The following is a 22067-nucleotide window of genomic DNA, read 5'->3' as shown; positions in this document are numbered from 1 at the left end:
AATGTTGCGAATGTATTGCCGATATTTTCAACTTTGTAAATTTCGGGCTTTTGTTTTTTTTAATTCATTTCAATTTTTTTATAGAGACATGGTTATATGCGGTGTTCAAATTGTTGTCAATAACATAGGCAATATCGTGACACGATTTTTCATTTCCTTTCTAATTATCAACAATTTCTTGATGAAATTTATGCTGTTAATATTATTTCAATGTTTATTAGATGGAAGGTTGGATGGATAGATATGAAATTGACAAGGTTGTTGGATCAATTTCTTACAACAGCACATGCATTTAAGGCTCCTATTAAATGGAAACTTGTTATGTTTGTATTATTATTATTTATTTATTTTGCAAGTGCACATTGGCATCGAAAGAACAGCCGGAGCATTACGTTGCAAGGAAAGCTACTAGTAAGGAAGAGGCATTGTAGGAGTTTACTACGCTTCCCAGCCTACCCACAGGTTGGCAATGGACGGGTTTGGTTGGTCATCCCCAACCCCAACCAATCTACTAAACAAGCCAAGAATCTGGCCCAAACCCATCCACAACTAATTACCCTGGCGCCTGGCCAATTGGTAAATATATACATACAAATATACATGCATGATGCATATCCATTTGTGTTTATTGTCCATCTATTAATTTATTTTTACTTTTAGGCTGGATCAGGTCATGTCATAGGCCCAGCGTTAATGCCATTGGTAAGATATTTGGGTGGGTTGGGACAGGTAAGAGTTCAACACAAGCACCGTTAATGAGCTATTTGGGTAGGCAACATTGAGGAGGGTTTAACCTGAGCACCATTAATAAGCTATTTGGGTGGTTGGGTTGGTGGAGTTCAACCTCAGCCTGATCCATTTACTTGAACGAGCCACATTTTCTAACAAAAACATAACCCACGATGGATTTACCAAATCAAAGCTTTCTTCTCCACTAGTTTCCCGAGCCTGAGCCATTTGCACATGAAAGGCATGTTATCAAACCTAATATTTTTAAATTACAGATTTGTAATTTTTGTAAAATAATAAAAGAAATCGAAAGTATTAAGGACAGGCCGTGTGATCATGATATCCTTAAAGCGTTATTCGCCCCTTCTCAAAATAATTGAGACTACTGACAGGTTGCAGGAAAATACCTTATAGGATACGACGAGCTTATATGTGGTTTTGCGTTCAGCAAACGCAAAGAAATAACTAATGGAACTCTGTGTATATAGTTTATTGGCAGATAAAATCTTAAAGAAAAAATCCAAATCAGAGAGAGCCAGAAAAGAAATAGTTGGCTTAGAACACTACACTAGTCTGTTTCTTGAGAAGTTGTTAACTAATGGCTAAGGTTTATATTGAACCTCGCTGGCTGATCAGAGAAGACTTGAGTTGTTACTAGTTGGTTTGTACGAGAGAGTGCCTCAATTGGTTGGTGATGGTCCAATGAACCATCCAAGCTTTGTCATTTTTGTTATCACTATGCACCAAGTAATACCCTGTCACAATAGTATTAAAGGATTCTCATCTTTCCTTCTTTTTGTCTTTTAAAAAAAAATTCCTTTAAAAACTTACAAAGATTCTTTAACAATTTATATGTTCTTGTTACCTTTTTTTAATGTAGAATCACATTGGAAAAGTGGCATTTGATTTTGTAGACAAAAAAAAAAATGATATTCTGATTTCTAACCATCATTCCACAATACATGCAAGTCAACATGATTGTAACCATCCATTAAAACATTCAAGATAAGTCATACTTCAATTTGATGTTTTTACCACTTAAGAAGCAAAGAATCATCCAACAAGTAAAAAAAAAGGCTCTATAATTTAATGTTGAAGAGAATATATATCCTTTAATCTCTTCTAAATGATTCTTAAAGCCCCCAACAGTTTAAAACATAAATTAAAAGCCAAGTGAAGGTTAAAATAGGAGAAAACAAGTAAGACTTGAATCGTAAATTGTTGGATTCAAGTTAGAAAATTGTAGTATTCATATAAAAATGGAATCAAAGGTAGGATTAAAATTGTCTTGCTTAAGATTCGACAGAAATCGTAAATCGTAGGATTTTGACAACACCGCTCACGAGCAATGCTGGGCTTAGTAGAGGAGTTGCTTCCTTCCTGGCATGAAATGAAGCTTGGGAAGCACGAGCAAACAGTGTGGATATTATCTTTGCTAACTAGGTTGTGGTCTATTTGGGGGGAAGGGAGTGTGAGATGCTTCTATTGGAATGTATAAAGAGAGTGGCCTACTCATGACCACAACCTTTGTATTAAAAAATAACTTTTCATATTCCACACCTTTTCAATTTTTAAGAGGTGTCTCTCCACATTCCAAGAATGACTTTTCACATTCTTAGAAGTGACTTTTCCCATTTCATCTCTTGAAATTATGTAATGGAATTGAAGATTCTGATTAATTGGAAAAGATAAAGAGTCATGTAATTACTTGGTTCCTTTGATGGGTTGGAACCAAATTATCTATAAATTCAAGGCTCCTGGTCCCTTTCTCCAACTCAACATTTTTCAGTTTATCCCCCATCTCCATTCACGCATCAAAGAGAGTTGAGGAGAGAGAAGACCAGAGTTAGTTGATCTTGGTTGTTGTGCAAAGTTGAGAAGACATAAACCATTGAAAGCGATAGCTCATCAACATCAAGCTTCTTCATCGTCTAATTCAATGGTGCAAGGTACACTCTCTAATTTGTACAACTCTTTGGTCTTCATTTTGTCAAATGTATCAAGTCAAGATCCTGTGGATTTTATGTTATTGTTAAACCGTATATAAAAGTTAACATGTGGTATCAGAGCTTAGGTTCAGACTGATGTATTTGGCAAACAATCTTTATTAGCTATCCATGTGATGATTTGATTGTCATCTAACATAAGATTGTCTTCTTGCATATCAAGTGCATATTTTCTTGAATCATAATGATAAATAGCCAATTTTCAAGATTAATGCAATTGTGTTGTCTATTGGTAAAATCATGCCATCTGGGATTCACCAATCGACAACGCAAAATATTCGAATGGCTTAAATATAATGGTTCACCAGTTAAAAAGAATCGATGAGCTCACATTCAATGACTTAATCTTGCACCCTTGATATGCATATGCATGTATATGATAGTCATTATATTATCACATGGAATCATGTTTTTGGCCTTATTCATATTATGATTGTCATCTTATTAAGCCCATCATGTATGTTTTTGGCTCACAAGCTAACATGTAGTAGTTTGCTCAAATCATTGTTATTGACCAAAACAGATACAGTGGGCCTTTAATGACACTATAATCCAACAATCACCTAAGTTTCTCTTAGGCCACTTATGTAGATGTTATTGACTCTAATTAGAAATCTATAACTTGGAATAGTTTGGTAGTCACCAAAGTGATCCAGCTAGAAAGATTTATGGATATCCAATTGGAATTATTGATCTTTGAAATCATAATTTCAAGAATAATAGCATCGCAATCGTGGTTTTGCTATTTGGATATCATGCATCGGTAGTCCAAAAGTACGATCATCTTTAAGTAATTGCAAAACCGGTATAGGGTAATGAAATAAATCATTCTGATTGGATTTGGGTTGGAATATCTAAAGGTATAAACCCATCTCCATCGTAGCATGATTGATTAGTTAGCCCTATGGGTGATGTTGCTCATCCTAGAGTGGACCAATAGCAAGTTGTAGTCTTGACTCAAAGGACGAATTATAACGATGTAATGAGTCGCTCTTCAGAGTAAGTTTAGAAATGCTTTTTAGAATTACTAAGAATTACTGAATTAGCATGTTAATCTTTTCAAACAGGTCTCACCTCAACTTCAATTCTTTATAACGTTCCTATACTTACTGGACCTAATTACTCGGATTGGCATGAGCAAATTTTATTTGCATTAGGCTCTATGGATTTAGACTTGGCCTTGCGCATTGATGAGCCAACTCAACCCACAGCTAAAAGTTCTGTGAAGCTAAAACTTTATATGAAAAATGGGAGCGATCAAACCGATTGAGTCTTATGTACATAAAAATGTCGATCGCCAAACATATCCGCGGTTCCATATCATTGTCCATGAAGGTACAAGAATATCTTACATCTGTGGAAAAACGTTTTGTGTCGATGAACAAATCATTGGCTGGAACACTCATGACAAAGCTAACAACTATGAAGTACGATGGGCTAAGTGGTGTGCAAGAGCACATTCTTGAAATGGTGCACATAACAGCGCAACTTGAAGTCTTAGATATGAAAGTTAACGAGCCTTTCCTCGTACAATTTATTCTAAGTTCGCTTCCTCAGCAGTTTGGACCATTTAAGATTCATTATAGCACCAATAAAGATAAATGAAATCTTAATAAACTGCAAAGCATGTGTGTGCAAGGGGAATCGTGACTTAAACAAGAGGGAGGACATATCGTCCACTTTGTGTCACAGGAGAATAAAGTAAAAAAGAGAAAAATTTAAAAAGGGCAAGAGGGGTCCACCAAAGAAGAAGAATAACCCCACACCTGATGCAGCCAAGGATAACAACGACCCTGACAAAGTGAGATATTTCTTCTATAAAAAGAAGGGACACCTTCAGAAATATTGTCAAAAGTGAAAGAATTGATTCAAATCGAGAGGTAATAATTTAACCTCTGTATGTTTTCAAACCAATCTTGTCGATGTTCCTTTAAATAGTTGGTGGATTGACTCAGGTGCATCTGTCCATGTTTCAAATTCAATGTAGGGATTCCTTTCAAGCCGGAATCCAAGTGATGGAGAGAAGAATGTTTATATGGGAAACCGGTTGGAGTCTGAAGTACGAGCAATCGGCACCTGTAGAATCAATTTGAAAATTGGCTTTCAATTGGACCTAAAAAATGTTTTCTTCGTACCATTTATATTAAGAAATCTTATCTCTTTATCTACATTGGACAAAAAAGGCTTTAGCTTTCATTTTGCAAACAATCATTTTAGTTTATATAAAGATAATACTTTAGTTGTTACTGGATTTTTGAATGGTAATCTTTATCAATTAAACTTAGATTCCATATTTGAGCAATCTCTCTTTACTCTGCGTGTGAATATTGGATCGAAACGTGGCCCGCCTAATGATACTTCCTCGTTGTTGTGGCACCAACGTTTGGATCACATATTTAAAGACAGAATTATGACGTTGGTGAGGGAAGGGGTGTTGACCACTCTTAACTTCACGAAATTCGGCATCTGTAGAGATTGTATAAAAGGAAAGCAGCTTAAAATTAACAAGAAGGTGCCACACGCAGTAAAGAACTCCTTGAATTGATACATACTGATATTTGTGGACAATTTCCACCTTCTATTACTGGAGATAAATATTTTATCACCTTTATCGATAACTATTCACGATACAGTTATGTTTATTTACTAAAAGAAAAGTCAGAGGCCATAAACGCTTTTACAAATTTTTAGGCCGAAGTGACAAATCCACTAGACAGAAATATTCAAATTGTGAGGTCAGATAGAGGTGGTGAGTATTATGGTAGACATACTGACTTGGGTCAAAGTGAAGGCCCATTTGCCAGTTTCCTCAAATCGAAAGAAATAGTTCCTCAATATACGACACCGAGTACACCTCAACAAAATGGTGTTGCTAAGAAGCATAATCGGACACTCATGGATATGGTGCGTAATATGATTAGTAATTCCTTTTTGCCTGAATCCATGTGGAGTGAAGCTCTGAAAACAGTAGTGTATATCTTAAATTGGGTTCCTAGTAAGGTTGTCCCTAAGACTCCTTTCGAGTTATGGACAGGAAGGAGGCCTAGTTTGAGACACCTACACATTTGGGGTTGTCCTATAGAGGCTAAATTGTACAATCCACAAGAAAAGAAACTTGATCTCAAAACCGTGAGTTATTTTTTCATCGGATATTGTGAGAGATCAAAAGTCTACAAGTTTTACTATCCTAATCACAGCACCAGGATCGTTGAAAATCGAATTGCTAGATTCTTGGAAGATGGTGATGATAGTGGGAGTGATAAACCACACAATGTAATATTAGAAGAAAAACAGGTATCAATTTCACTACCCGTACCTTAAAACGATACTGTTATTCCCCAGGACATTGTTCATAACAATGAGGAACAACAGCTTAAGAATGGACCACTCCATAAAGAAAATGTCAAAGAACCGATAAATGAAATGTCCCAATCGAAAGTACGAAAAAGATCTCATAGAGTAAGGAGATCAGTAATTCCAGATAATTATATTGTTTACCTCCAGGAATTTGAATTTGATATAAGAGTTGCAAATGATCCACTAACATTTTCACAAGCCATTAATGATAAGGATTCTGATAAGTGACTAGATGCAATGAAAGATGAGTTGAAATACATGAACGACAACAAAGTTGGGAACTCGTTCAATTACCCAAAGGTTTTTAAGTAATTGGTGGTAAATGGATATATAAAACTAAGCGCGACTCAAAGGATAAGGTTGAATGATATAAAGCCAAATTAGTTGCCAAGGGATTCACTCAAAGAGAATGTATCGATTATTACGAAACCTTCTCTCTAGTATCTAAAAGGGATTCACTCAGAATCATTTTGACACTAGTGGCTCATTATGATCTTAAGTTACATCAAATGGATGTGAAAACGGCATTTTTAAATGAGAACCTACATAAGGAAGTTTACATGAATTAGTCAGAGGGATTTATTGATCAAGGTAATAAACAACTAGTATGAAAATTAAATAAATCCATATATGGACTTAAACAAGCTTCTAGATATTGGTATCTCAAGTTTAACCACATAATAGTTGCCTTCGATTTTGAAGAAAACACTGCAGATCGGTGCATATATCTGAAGGTCAGTGGGAGTAAGTTTATCTTTCTGGTCCTATATGTGGATGATATTTCTCTTGCTAGTAATGATCTAAGCATGTTACGTGAAACTAAAAAAATTTCTCTCCGAGAATTTTGAAATGAAAGATATGGGTGCGGCTACTTTTGTAATCGGCATTGAGATATATTGAGATATATCACGTCGACTGCTTGGACTATCTCAGAGAGCCTACATTGATAGGATTCTCGAAAGATATAGTATAAAGAACTGTAGAGCTGGTGATGCACCTATTATTAAAGGAGACAAATTCAGTCAGGACTAATGCCCAAAGAACGATATAAAGCGAGCACAGATGAAAGATATACCCTATGTTTCTGCTGTAGAGAGCCTTATGTATATGCAAACATGCACTCAGCCCGATATCAGCTTTACTGTTAGAATGTTAGGCAGATATCAAAGTGACCCTGGAATGGATCACTGGAAAGCTGCAAAGAAAGTCATGCGCTACTTACAGGGAACCAAGGATTATATGCTCACATATAAAGGATCCGATCAGTTAGAAGTGATTGGATATTCTGACTTCGATTATGCCGGATGCATTAATAGCAGAAAGTCCACATCTGGTTATATCTTTCTGCTTGCTAATGGGGCTATTTCATGGAAAAGTGTTAAGCAGACATATGTCTTTACTTCTACGATAGAAGCAGAGTTTGTGGCGTGCTTTGAGGCCACTACTGAAGCAATTTAGTTGCAGAACTTCATCTTAGGGCTTCGGGTTGTCGACACCATTTCGAAGCCACTGAGAATTTATTGCGATAATACAGCAGCAGTTTGTTACTCCAAAAATGATAAGCATTCTAGTCGAGCAAAGCATATTGGAGTTAAATATAATTTTGTCAAAGAAAATGTTCAAAATCATTTAGTGTCTATTGAACATGTAAGGACAAACCAGATGATTGTGGATCCAATGACCAAAGGATTATCGCCAAATGCCTATAAGGGTCATGTAGTTGAAATGGGCCTAGTTAGGATATGATGTACATTGGTCATTAACTTGATGTAATAGACACTATTTACATTAAATTACATTTTCATACATTCTTATTTATCCTTACGTATATATATTTATGGTGGATGTAAGTAAGATATAATCGTTGGACCATTATGTTTAACCGGCCTTATGCTTAGCCTGTTAATCTTCTCATTTAGCACCGGATTAGATGTAAATTGCTAGTGGTGTAATACATGGAAGGGAGTATGTCGCTAAATGATGTATGACCGCCATGATTCACATTAGTAGTTTCATTTAATCAAGGTATTATGTCTTTTCTAGTGTGGTGTCATTGGAAGTATCTTTTCAAATGTCTAAATTCAAGAGAAGTCAATTTTTTATAAAATCAATATATATATATATATATATATATATATATATATATATATATATATATATATATATATATATATATATATTTTAAAATTCAAATCTAGGGAAAAATCCTCATGATGTGGTCATATAGGCCAAGTGGGAGAATGTTGGAATGTATAAAGAAAGTAGCCCACTTATGACCACAACCTTTATATTAAAAAATAACTTTTCATATTCCACATCTTTTCAATTTTTAAGGGGTGTCTCTCCACATTCCAATAATGACTTTTCACATTCTTAGAAGTGACTTTTCCCAATCTATCTCTTGGAATTATGTAATGGCATTGAATATTCTAATTAATTGGAGAAGATAAAGAGTCATGTAATTACTTGGTTCCTTTGATGGGTTAGAACCAAATCATTAATAAATTCAAGGCTCCTGGTCCCTCTCTCCAACTCAACATTTTGCAATTGATCTCCCATCTCCATTCACGCATCAAAGAGAGTTGAGGAGAGAGAAGATCAAAGTTAGTTGATCTTAGTCGTTGTGCAAAGTTGAGAAAACTTAAACCATTGAAAGCAATGGCTCATCAACATCAAGCTTCTTCATCGTTTAATTCAATGGTGCAAGGTACACTCTAATTTGTACAACTCTTGGCTCATCAACATCAAGCTTCTTCATTCGTCTAATTCAATAGTGCAAGGTACACTCTCTAATTTGTACAACTCTTTGGTCTTCATTTTGTCAAATGCATCAAGTCCAGATCATGTGGATTTTATGTTATTGTTAAACCATATATAGAAGTTAACAACTTCAACAACATCAGCTCTTCCTTGTCCCTTGTGGTTAGAAGGGCAAAGAATTGCTTGGCAGGTTGGATCTCTTGTATAAATGCTCTTAAAGATGGCAATTTTTCTTTCCTTTTAAGCTGGGTTGTTTGTTGGTAGTTCTTTTCAAAAAAAAAAAAAAAAAAAATCTCAAATACTCTTGAAATCCATTTAGGAAAACAAATAGGTGTGGATTAACATCACATAATGTATAAATTACCGATTCACCATCCATCAGATGGTCATAGACTTTATTTGTTCGTTTATGATAGATCTAAGTGGGATCCACCTTTGGTTGCCCATACCTCAAAAATATTACTTTGATGTGATGATCCTAACCATTTTATAAATGTTGGGAAAATTGATGGCCATGATTATAATATAGAAAGGTTAGATCAATGATGCGAACCATCCATCATTTAAGACCCAACTTTGATTGCCACTTCCTTTAAAAAATAAAAATATAAATAATAAATAATAAAAAATTCCCTTTGATCGGATGATTCTAACCATCTCTCTATAGCCATGAAATAGCAAAATAGGCAACTCACATTGATTATAATAAAGAAGGTTTAATAAGTGGTCCGGACTGTCGCTCTATGATGGTCCACCTCTCCTAAAAGACACTTGATCTGATAATCCTAACCATCTAACCAGTGGCTAAAAAAATTGGATGGTCCATATTTATCAAAATAAAGAATGTTCTATCAATGATCTGGATTGTACATCATCTGCAACCCACCTTTGATTGTGCATCCCTCTGAGAAGAGTCTTTGGTATAATGATATTAACCATCCGATTGGTGGCTAGAAACCTGGACGGCCCATATTAATTATAGAGCGAAGTTCTAATTATATATCAGGATCATGTGGGCTCCCTTTATCACTGATCTCTTTAAAAAAATCACTTTGATAGGATGATCCTAGCCATCAGATCATTGGCTGGTAAACTAGATGATATACATTTTATTTTATTTTTATTTTTATTTTTATTTTTTGGGTTTGTTTGTTAGTATGCACCCATGTCAGTACACACACTCCACTGTGGAGGTATCTCCACTCAGTCTACCAGTTGAGATATGGATCAGGGTGTGATGATATACATTGATTATAACATAGAAGCTCTAGTCATTGAAATGGTTCGCCCATCATGTGTGGCCCATGTTTGATTGCCCATCCCTCTTGAAACAATGATTATGGTGTTAGGGTCAAAGGTCAACGGATGGGAGGAAAAAGGGTCAATGAAACAACCAGTTAAATAATAAAACGTGCTAACTTGTACTGGGCTGCTGAAAGTTGGGCAGGTTGGGTTGGGTTGGTGCTCAACCCTAGCCCAACCCAAGGTTCTTATACCTCAACCTTAACCTAACCCAACCTCGGGTTGGGAATTCTCAATCCAAGTGGGTTCGTTCAGGTTGATGGTGGATACATGCTAATATTTGAATGATTGCATTGGTTTATTATATTTCAATATGCGTCTTATTTTTTATATCGATAATTTTATTAATTATATATATAGTTATTTATTGTAACAAACTTCATTTATTCTAAACAAACAAGCTAAAATATAGGATAACTACTTATTTAAAAGTCATGTTGTGTAGTACACAACATATTTGGGAGAGAAATCCAACATATCTTGTTAGCTTGAGTCATCGGAAATGATGTGGACCAATGAGACTCGACAATACTAAAATTTTCTATGTCGTCAACACATACGATCCACACTCAACTATAATTTATAAGTAACTTATATGTTGATCGGGTTTGAGTTGGGCAACCCAATAGGCCAACCAAGCCCAACCCAAGTTTTATGGGATTGGGGTTTGTATGGCCCAAGCCCAGGATCGAACTATATACATCCGCCCAAGCCCAACCCAATGTCAGGTCGGTCACGGGTTCAACCCGCCCAACTTTCAGCCCCAACTTGTACTCTTGGTTGCGTGTAACGAGTGCATGAAGAGGTACGTGTGGACTCAGTCAAACTCGCGTAGACAGTGCTTTCTGGTAATTACCGTGTTTCGAGCTACTTGGAACCTATCCATGAACTTTCTATTGAATCCAAACCTTGAAATTGATCGGGCATCTCATTTCCACCGTTCATCTCATGCATCGTTCCTATCCAAAACTCAGGCGGAACACACCACAGGGAGGATGACTGGCTGGATGTAATATAAACTACACGGTCCATCTGGAATTTCTATAGCCCTTTTGTGGGTCCACCTGATTATGGATGGCCCAAGCATTGAAAAACACTCAGATTGGAGGATACTAACCGTTGAAAATTCGCTCTTGCTTTCCATTCAACGTTGGACGACTGTTCTATTTTCACTATTGACTTTATAACTGTTGGCCACCAATTGAAGAGTCGGGATTTCGCATTGGTGAGATCTTCGTTTTACGGGGCCATCCATGGTGGGCCCGTAGTGTAAATGATTCAGATCACTGACTGTGGGCCCCAGCTCTGCAAAACCGACTGGAGATGCTGCACAAACACTCACCCGAACATTGTATAATATCTCAAGAGTTACTAGATACTCGAGCCGGTTCCCATGCCCATGCACCAGGCTATCGCGTGGCCAGAATTACCTAAATCCGGTCTGTCCAAATAGTGGGCCCCGCAGGTGGGTTATAAACCAGGAAAATGTTAAGAATAGCAGATTATTTAGTAGAGCCATCTTTCTACCGTACAAGTGGCAGGGAAAGTTTCGAACGGGATCGTCCATCTGGTGAGACTTTGCATATGGCCAACAAATACATGACTATATTTATAGGACAGTTATAGGCATCAAGATTTTGAATGTCCTCGGATAGCTTATTCAAACGCGGCGTTTATTTGCCATCCAACCAATTGATAAGGGCGCACACATCTAGACGAAGGAAAAATATAAATATTAGCTTGATCCAAAACTATTTTGGCCCTATTGAAGTTTTTTAAGGTGGGCATTCAATGTCTACTGTGTGGTCCACTTGAGATTTAAAACTACATTTTTTGGAATCCTGTCTTAAAATGAGCTGGACAAGCTTAGGGATAGTATGGATATATGAAATACATCAAGGTGGCCCTATTAATTAGTGTTAATAAATTTGGGTGAGGGAAGGAAAAGGGAATGTTGGCTCGGGTGGACCGTATTATGGCATTTATTGGGAATCCACCCCAACCAATATGTGCATCAACCCATGTTACGTCCAAGACCAAAAAAATCAGCTTCATATGTGATTAAGGTGAATTACAAAATTAGAAGCAATGTACGGGGTAAAGCTTACCCTCCAAATTGTTTCCTTCATGTGACCAACATGAATCACTAATGGAGCTGATCTTTGGGCCGGGAGATTAAGTTTTAGTGTGGCATTTAATTGGGTTGGATTCAATGCAAAAATCATGGTGGGCCCTATAAAAATCAAGGATGGACATATATCTTTCCTCTATTTTCATTGTGGTGGCTCGCCAGCCTAATCTATAGATCAACTAATTTTTTGGATATGAGCCCACCATGAGACTATACAACTAATACTTGAAACCGATCTCACATACGTGTCATGATGAGCCTTATGTGGTGCTCATGCGAAAAATAAAAAATAAAAAAATAGAGTTCCTGAGTCCAAACTTGTTGTACCGTAAACTATAGCTCACCTATATCATAAATTGCATATGGACTCGAGCCCTTTCAATACATTGGCCGGCCCCACCTTAAGAATCAGCTAGTGTAATGGTTATTTCTATCTACACATTAACTAGGGCACAATATATAAAATAATATCTTGACATTGGTAAATAGCAAAACACCTGTGATCATGATAAGGCCAACCTATTAAACTAATCGGATGTCATGTACATATAAAAGGTGGGAAGTAATCTTCTTAATTTATAATTCAATAGGTTGTACTTCAAGATTGAGACAAAATTTAACCAAGGCTGGTCTTGATTTTTGAGGGGCCCACCATGATGTATGCCTAACATACATTCTGACCATAAAATGTGTAGCATTTTGCTCCCAGCCGAAAAAAAAAAAACGGAAGCTTGGCTGTGATTGAAGTGGGACACAAGGGAATATTTAGAAGAAAGATGTCAACCCTTGATTTTTACAAAGCCCACCGTAATAATTATACTGAATTCACCACCATTAGATACCATGCTCAAGCTTCAGCTTAAGTCCAAAATCAAGTCTTTCAATGATTCAAGTGGGCCGCATAGTAAGGAAATAATTTGAAAGGTAAGCATCGTATTGTACAATGCTCTAATTATATGGTCCACTTAAATCACCGTGAGGAGGCTGATTTTTGGGCTTGGGCGTAAATGGGGTAACTTATTTACTGTCGGGTACATTTCATATCAACACCAAGGTTGGACCAGCCAAGCTGCCATCCTTTTCCAAAGTGAGGTGGAATGACAAGACTACGATATATTTATTAATATTAATTAACTCTTAATTTCTAAGTTTGTTGAGCTTACAGCCGGTTGGACTTGAGAGTTTAATTAAATGATATTGGGGGCCGTTTGGCGCATAGTATTAGAGGGGATTAGGTGGGATGGAGTTGCATTTGGTCCTGTGCCAATTTTGGGTAGATGGGAAAGGCTTGGAATTAGATTAGATGGAATTGCATATCTCCCTTTTCAAATCCATTCAATGTTAGCAAGTTGTGTAGGTCTCACTATGATGTGTAGGCTAAATCCACACTGTCCACCCATTTTTCGAGATCATTTTAGAGTATGGGCTAAAAAATAAGTTGATCTAAAGCTCAAGTGGACCCTACCATAGAAAGCAGTGAGGATTGAATACCTACCGTTGAAAACTTCTTTGGAGCCATGTAAGTTTTGGATCTATCTCATTTTTCCGCTCATGCCATAAAATAAGGTTATAAAGCAGGTGAACATTTTGAATATAACACATGAGTTTTTCTCAATAGTTTCAAATGATGGTGGGTATTACAAACCTAGTATGGAATTAAGCTTATCTCATGTTAACAGAGACCATGGCAGCCATACGTAATAATTATATTTTTTGAATCTCATCCCACCCATTCCTTCCCAATACCATGTTCCAAACACCCCCTTCGAGAATCCGGTTCAACTGATCAATGGACTTTAAAACGACGGCAGAGAATTTAAACAGTCGATGTTGAAGTTAAGAAAAGTGACGACTGGGATTCACTAACAGGTATGGTTTCAGGCAATCCGTTCTGGTTACCACTTGATGGACGGTCCACGTTGATAGATTACCGTCCACGTGCACGGCAGTGAATGATTATCACATGTTACCTGCCACGCGAACCAGTCGACCTACCAAACAGATGATGTTTAAAACCTCGATTCTCGCCATCACATGATTCTCCCTGTTCCGCTCTCGCTGGTCCGGCTCACGTGCGCCCGACCATCTTATCACGTGCCAAAGCCGTCCGAAAATTCCCGCCTATAAATACCCCTTCCGACACACCAGCAGTAGCAGAAGCGATCTGCAGGACGCTGAAATGGGAGATGCGGTCGATGCATCGAAGCTCCGCTCGGATTTCATCCAAGTTCTTCGCAGCCGGCGATCGGAAGAAGGTAAAGATCGATTCCGAAAACCCTAGAAATCTCTGCCTTCTCTTCCTTTCTAGTGTTGAATTACGGCGTACCTCAGAAAATGCACGGTTTGATTACACACTGGAATGTGTACATGTGAGGCCGGTAGCTCAGTGATCCGGACCGTTGATCTGATTCTCTCTGCTGTGGATGGACCAGGTCTGCAAAATCATTATGATTCGATGATCCTAACATTTCGATTAGTGACTTGCAAATAGACGGTTAAGAAAAAAAAAAGATGCAGCACCTGTCGACATTCGACGTGAAAAGGTGAACGATCTAAGCGTTCTTCCACTAAGGGAGTTTTCGGTGGCTCATCCAGATCTAAGATCAATGGTGTGGCCACCGAACCATGGGCCCCACAGCCCCACTTGTGCTGAATGCTATGTCTTGGCGATCTATGCATTTGCTGGGCTGAGGATCTTTAGCTCCTTTACTAATTCTAAAATGGAAGGGCTGGACCATGTTGTGGGTATGCCACACCATACCAGAGAATTAGTAATGTATAAGCAGTAAATGGGGCGCATACATATGCCTATATAGACCGTCCATTTTGTGGGCCTTGTCATGGATGGAGCATCGCCTGAAATTCACACAGATTGGACGAGTGTTGAATTTGCAACTGTTGACTGTTTCCCTCATAACTATCTGTTTGATGGCCGACAACTGGATGGTTAGGATTGTTTGATTAGCGTAATGTTGGGCCTCCTACATACATTGTATGGTCCACAATTTTTTACTGTCTGGATTGTATACATGATGCTGCATATACAGTGATACATTGCCAGGACATCCTTATGGTGTAGCAAACGCACCGCACACTAGCCCGATCTGAAACTATAGGATACTTTTATTTGAGTTTGATAAATAGCCTAGGAATATTTCCCTATCTCTTCCCTAACTCTTATCTGAAAATGGAGTTTGGTTATGTTATAGGTTTGATTCATCCACTTTTTCTTTCACAGTTCCTCTATCTGTGGAGCTTGCAAGTCCTGTTACAGATCCCTTGTATCAGGGAGGTCCACGTTCACGTGAGGTCAGGATTTACTTTGAAATCTTTGTAGAGTTTTGTCCATCCTGCATCTCATCATTGATTTTTTTTCCGCATGCACACCTGTGTATTTGTGTGTGTGCTCATCTTCTTTTTTGTTTTGCAGGCGATGGAGTCTTGCCTTAAGGAGAATGTTACAAATTTTGAGGATGTGTTGCAAGAAGAAAACCTTTACTTGATTACTGAGGTAAGTTGCTGATTTGGTTTTTCTGTAGTGATATTTGAATACTGTTATTGATTTTTTCCTTTGGGAGTTCCATGACTTGCTGCCCAAAACATCTGCACTGAACATGTGGCATATGTGTGCAGTGATTCATGATTGTATTGTTTAGTGGACCATTATGTTAACGGACCAATATGACTATCATAGTGTCGAACTAGCTTATACCGCATACATCAAAATAAGTGTCACATATATGCATCAGTTTGCAAATAGTAGGTTAAAAAGGACCCTGAAAAAATGAGCAACAGCTCGCACTCAAATGGAGGTATGAGCGAATGATGAAACTTTAGGTCAGCTCTTTATCATGGAATGGAAATTAGACTTAATTTACTTGTCTATTTTTTGAATGGCTAGACCTAATGTTTTCTGCTCATGAGAATTGAAATTTGGATACTTCCCGAGGGGTTTATAAAACTAATGCTTTTACTTCCATAAGTGTGGTAGACGACAAGAAGTGAATCCCTGGATTTGATCAAATATCTTAAATTCACATAATTTGTCCAACATAGTGATTTTCTCGTCATTATAGTAGCTTTCAGTATCATTTAACTGGATTTTTTTTTCTGAATTCTGTCACGCCCATATCCTTTTTTCCCCTTTCATCAGCTATTTGTTTGTTTATTGCCATTTGTAGGCCACTGAGCAAGGACGCCTGCCTGTGCTGATCTTGAGCATGAAGGAAACCAAACAGAAAAACAGGCCGGCTATTGTATTTCTGCATAGCTCTTACAAAACCAAGGAATGGTTGCGGCCATTACTCGAGGTAAAAGTAGATTTTCTCATCCCTTTGTCATTATACAGAATTCACAACAGCATGGCTTCTCAACTGCCTAATTTCATTTCCTCAGGCGTATGCTTCACGAGGATATATAGCTGTTGCCATTGATTCCCGCTACCATGGTGAACGGGCCAGAAATACAACCACATACAGAGATGTATGTAACCATCTGCAGCTATTTTGTGTTAGTTGAATAAGGAGATTTTTTTCATGCCGTCACAATCTTATAAAATAAATGAATAATCAGTACTATGTGGTGTTAATTTCTTTCGTGCTTCCATTCAAGGCAGTTGGAAATTTGAATAAACAGTTATTTAGTAAGTATCATGTCTTAATAAAATAGTCAGCTTCAGTTGCTGATTGGTTTCCGGAATTTTACTGCAGGCTCTTGTATCTTCATGGAAGAATGGCGATACAATGCCTTTCATATTTGATACAGTAATACAATGACCTTTTGTTTTCTAGCGGATCATATGTGCTTCTTCTTCTTTTTTTGTTTTTTCTTTTTTTTTTTTTAATCAAGTTACATTCAGTTTTAGCCATGAACAATTCTTCCACGGGATTTTAAATGAGTAGGATTATAAAATCACTGTGACAGGTATGGGACCTGATAAAATTGGCAGACTATCTTACACAGAGGGAGGACATTGATTCTTCTAGAATAGGGATTACTGGTGAATCTCTTGGAGGTTAGATAAATATTCATTTAAGTTATATTGAGGGCAACTTGAATTTGTAACACTTACAAATTACAATTGAAACTTGAAAGATATGGATCTCATTTACAATTTCCTTCATGCAGGCATGCATGCATGGTTTGCTGCTGCTATCGATACCCGTTATGCGGTGGTTGTCCCCATAATTGGCATTCAGGTGGGCAAGATAAATGATTTCTTGTGATTTCTCGGGATGTACCGAACACATGAATTGGAAAAGTTGCATCTATATTGTTTGCAGGGATTTAGATGGGCCTTAGATAATGATAAATGGCAAGCTAGGGTTGACAGTATAAAACCCGTGTTTGAAGGTGAGATTACAGATGTCATTCCTTTTTACTAATCCTACCTGCACAACTATCTGGCACAACCTTGTGTATGGCTGCACCAAACTCTCTCATGCTCTTAAAAAGGCTTCCTATTTGATATGCTGCATTTGTAGCAAGTAACCTGACTTGGCCATGCCATTGTCAGGAATTCAGGATGTGCACTTGGTGTCCTGATAACGCCGACAAACCTAGCATGCTGATGCATCTGTGTGCATTAATTAATAAATACATATGGACTCACCTGCTTCATTTTAAATATAAATAGGTATTTCTTTTGGTTGCAGAAGCACGGATTGACTTGGGCAAGAGCACAATTGATAGAGAAGTAGTGGAAAAGGTCAGTACCATTGCTCTAGTATCTGTTATTAGATGAGCCTATATCTTGCAAGGGAAGTCTTAAGTAGTTTCATGAGGCCATGTTTGGATGCACAAGGGAATGCCGCATTTAGATTATGGTCAAGCAATATTTGACACATCATCTGATACCAGTATGTATTGCCTGATGCGTATAGGTATCGTCCATGAATGATACAGCTGTATCAGCTTGTGTCAGCCCGATAACTCCCAGTACATGGCAATAAAACCCCGTATTGGTTGCGAAAGGTTCTATACGTAAAACCAATTTGCAAACCATGTGTTCAGGTCCAACTTGTAAGTAATGCAGGCCCACGACATGGAGTCTAAAGGAGGACGTAACAATCTGGTTATCCCCATTATTAGACTAGTTGCTGCAGCCCAATCCGATAGTGGATCCAAACGCATCAGTTCTGTTTTATTTTATTCCACAGATATTCTGGATCCGCTGCTGACTGGCATTCTACTAATCTCTATGCCACTGACCTCTTCTGCCTATTGCTTATTTCTGCAGAAAATCTAATGAGCTGGCTTACCATTTTATGCTATTTCTTGTCCAAACAGGTCTGGGATAGGATTGCTCCTGGGCTAGCCTCCCAGTTCGATTCACCTTGCACCATTCCCATCATTGCCCCACGGCCTCTGCTCATTGTAAATGGTATGTTTGCTTCCAGTACATTGTCATCATGTGCGATTGCATATGCAATGTATGTGATCGCATACAGCATATGCGATTGCATGTAGGCCAACAATTGGCACATTATTGTATTTTTTGTATATATTAAAAAAGAAAACAACTTTTTGCCTAAAAAAAAGGCTTCCAAACCTCCCCCATTTGCAATATTGTCACTCCAAAACTCTCTTACTCTCTTCTTCTGTTACATTTCTTAATTCCAAGTGCTCTCTCTCTCTCTCTCTCTCTCTCTCTCTCTCTCTATGTTTAATTGATTTTATTTCTCTCAAATATATTTTAAATATGTAGAATTAGTTATCTATTAACTTAAGAAAGTTTCCCTTAATTTCTTTATATGTGTGTGTGTGTGTGATCGCACATGCGATTCGACGACAGTGTTTCAATACTTCAGTCACTAAAAGCTATATTTTGGGAATTAGTTTTTTTTAATCATAAAATAAGTAAAAACACCTAATTATCAAAATTTTCCATGTTGTCTTCTTTTTTTTCTCGTTTTTGTCTTTTTTTAAACTTTTGACCATGTCTCTTTAGTGCCTGTTTGAGAGCTTGGAAAATAAAAGTAGAGAAGTGACATTTTCTTTCAAAGTTATTTTCCAAGAAAGCATTTGTGTAGAAAACAAAAGAATAGGGGGCTCAGAAATTGTTTTTCCAAAAAAAAAAAAAAGTGAACTCCAATCGGTAGAAAATGTTGTTTTCTTGGAAAGTATTTTCGACCAAAACAAGCAGGCCCCCGAATTCAACATCTTTCTTTCATGGGTGGATAGTTTTCCATAGGTTTTCTAAATCTGGATTTTTTTTCTTTTCTTCTCTCTTTCACTGTCGGGCATTGCCTTCAAACATGCAGGAGCTGAAGATCCTCGTTGCCCTCAAGCTGGTTTAAGACTGGCGGTATCGAGAGCAATGGAGGCTTATAAAGAGGCCAACTGTCCTGAAAATTTCAAGGTATGGACTATTTATTACTATCTAATGCACAAAGTTGTGAAGACTTCTCATATACAAACATCTTTCTTTTACAAAGGCAGGCAGGCCTGGATTCTAGAAGAACTGGAACACACCAACCTTAGCTGGGGAAGGTTATTGCGGCTATAGAATACCCAACCAAACAAACCTAACTGCACTCAACATCAAGAAGCTGAACTTACCCAAGTCAACTTCACTTAAATAAGATCAGGCCGAGTTACTGTGCATTGCTGTTAATCAGACCATACAGTCCATACCACTAAGGCTGGACTGTTTTGCCTGTCAAGCTTTATTAGGAATGATCAATTGCCGGAGTCCTTTTTCTTGGATTCCTGTCACTCAGTTTATTAAAATGTTGATTTGCCTTACCTTTCTCCCAGTTGATAGCAGAACCTGGTATTGGGCATCAAATGATGCCATCGATGGTGAAAGAAGCAAGTGACTGGTTTGACAAGTTCCTCAAGAGGGGATAAACCTCATCACGGTGTAATTGTCTGTTGCTGCTCCTAGCCTTGCTACCCAGCCTCTCTCTCTGAGATTTATTATCCCTGAGTATCCTAATTATCTATTGTGATGTTTTAAAAAGAAATTATCTGGTGGTGAGTACTACCGCCTAAGTTAAGAAGCACTCAATCTCTGTATGTATGTCAAGCATGTACAAGATCCAGACTTTCATTTCTTGAGCCCTCAATTAGCCAGGTGATCATACCCACTGACTGGATGCCATTTGAAGAAAAGTCCAGCCAACGCATTCAATGAGCAGAAATACTCCATGGTCATCTGACTGGTGTAATTTATGGTAATGGCTCATCCAAGGTAGGTACCAACAGTCGAACTGTCTTGATCTTGCCTGTGCGGACAGAAATTTGAGTGGTTGATAAGTAGCTAATATAGTAGTGTTTAGCATTTGGATCCTTTCCCTCTGTAAGCTATCAGGTTGTATCAATAAACACCTACAGGATGCATCTCTACTCCTATTTATTTAAAGAGGCGAGAGAGCTTGTAATATATCCTCATCATGTGAGCATTGTTTGGAGTATACCCGATATCATCTGTATCTCCAGGTCAGCGATGCTGATAACACTGGTAGTGTTAGAAATTCCAAGTATTGGTGACGTATTGCCAGGTATCGCCAATGTATATATTGATATTGTTAATATTACCAACTATGTAAATTCTAGGTGTCGCTTGTAGTACTAGTGTATCTGTGGTATTTCGATAATATCACCTATGTATCGATATCGCCAAACATTTGTTTGTTAAAAAAATTTCATTTCAAATTTTTTTTTATGGGCCAATGGTTGTATGCAGTGTTCAAATTGTCAACGATAATATCAATCATATCGCGATATTATCGTTATTACAATATGGGCGATATCGAGATCATAGTTTTGTTTTAACGATTTCTTTGTGAAATAGTGTTGTCGATATTATGAAATATCGATGGAAGGTTGGATGGATGGGATAGTTGGGCTAGTTTTTTACCAAAGCACATGCATTTAAGCCCCCTGTTAAATGGAAACTTATCATGTAATCATTCTTTTTTGAATTTCTGTATTCTTAAATAGAGGAATGCTCACCTGCGCACCTTTGCACACATGTCATGGGCACATAACCTGAACATATCGGGCTGAAACTTGGGCCATAGCGTTTCAAGGGGTGCCACATCACGTGGACCATTCAGATTATGTGCCCATGACGTGCAAAGGTGTGCATGGGTAAGCATGTAAGAAGGTACGCAAGTGAGCATTCCTCTTCTTAAATATGTGTATTGTTGCATCTCTTGAAGTTTCATTGAAAAATTCCATCATTTTCACCATGTTTCTCCAACGTTTCCCCTCTCCGTTATCAGTGATATTATTGGCAATATCAATATTGATTCCATATACCCTGTTCAGTGAACTTGTAGTGGTACCAATACTTCAAACGCTGCATGTGAGAAGACCTGCTGTTGTCCACTGCTGAGTTCTCTATGGCCATTTTCAACTAAATCAAAGGCTAATGATACACTACCACATCAGCCAACCCTATGGCCACTTATCAACTAAATCAAGAAAGCAGAAGCAAATCGAGATATCAGGTGATCTACCGTGCGGATGGGTGATACACTGCCATATCAGTTGGCAATGTACGGATTTGGTTGACCGACCCCCAAGGCCAACCCATCTACTAAACAAGCCAAGAATTCTGACCCAAACCCTATCCACGACTCGTTACCCTGTGTGCTCAACATGATCAACTAATTCAAACCAAGCTTAGACCTTGCATGACCCGATTCAACTTTAATATTGACAAATGAGGGGTTGAAAGGCACTCCCAGCCCTGGCCAATTGGTAAATGTATACAAATATACATGCATCATGCGAATGCATTTGTGATTAGGCTGGATCAGGTCAGGTCGTAT

At 37.8% G+C, this 22067-nt stretch overlaps 2 protein-coding genes across 2 annotated transcripts; both read left to right on the top strand.

Annotated features, from left to right (window-relative positions):
- The first annotated feature begins 7154 nt into the window (after positions 1 to 7154).
- Positions 7155 to 7550, top strand: LOC131249139 (secreted RxLR effector protein 161-like). Its single transcript, XM_058249717.1, has one exon. It carries the CDS (start codon positions 7155 to 7157, stop codon positions 7548 to 7550), a length of 396 nt encoding a protein of 131 aa, XP_058105700.1.
- A 6724-nt stretch (positions 7551 to 14274) lies between these two features.
- Positions 14275 to 20709, top strand: LOC131257129 (uncharacterized). The gene is made up of 13 exons (XM_058258203.1): positions 14275 to 14540; positions 15524 to 15594; positions 15716 to 15796; positions 16467 to 16595; positions 16681 to 16767; positions 16995 to 17048; positions 17209 to 17299; positions 17413 to 17483; positions 17568 to 17637; positions 17940 to 17992; positions 18574 to 18667; positions 19548 to 19645; positions 20044 to 20709. The coding sequence occupies exons 1-13, from the start codon at positions 14465 to 14467 to the stop codon at positions 20134 to 20136; spliced, it is 1068 nt and encodes a 355-aa protein (XP_058114186.1). The 5' UTR covers positions 14275 to 14464; the 3' UTR covers positions 20137 to 20709.
- The last annotated feature ends 1358 nt before the right edge of the window (positions 20710 to 22067 follow it).

The sequence above is a fragment of the Magnolia sinica genome, chromosome 1 (genome assembly GCF_029962835.1).
Source record: "Magnolia sinica isolate HGM2019 chromosome 1, MsV1, whole genome shotgun sequence".
In the NCBI taxonomy this organism is placed as follows: domain Eukaryota; kingdom Viridiplantae; phylum Streptophyta; class Magnoliopsida; order Magnoliales; family Magnoliaceae; genus Magnolia; species Magnolia sinica.
The sequence above is the reverse complement of the archived record's forward strand: the minus strand, read 5'-3'. Positions and strand labels throughout refer to the sequence as shown.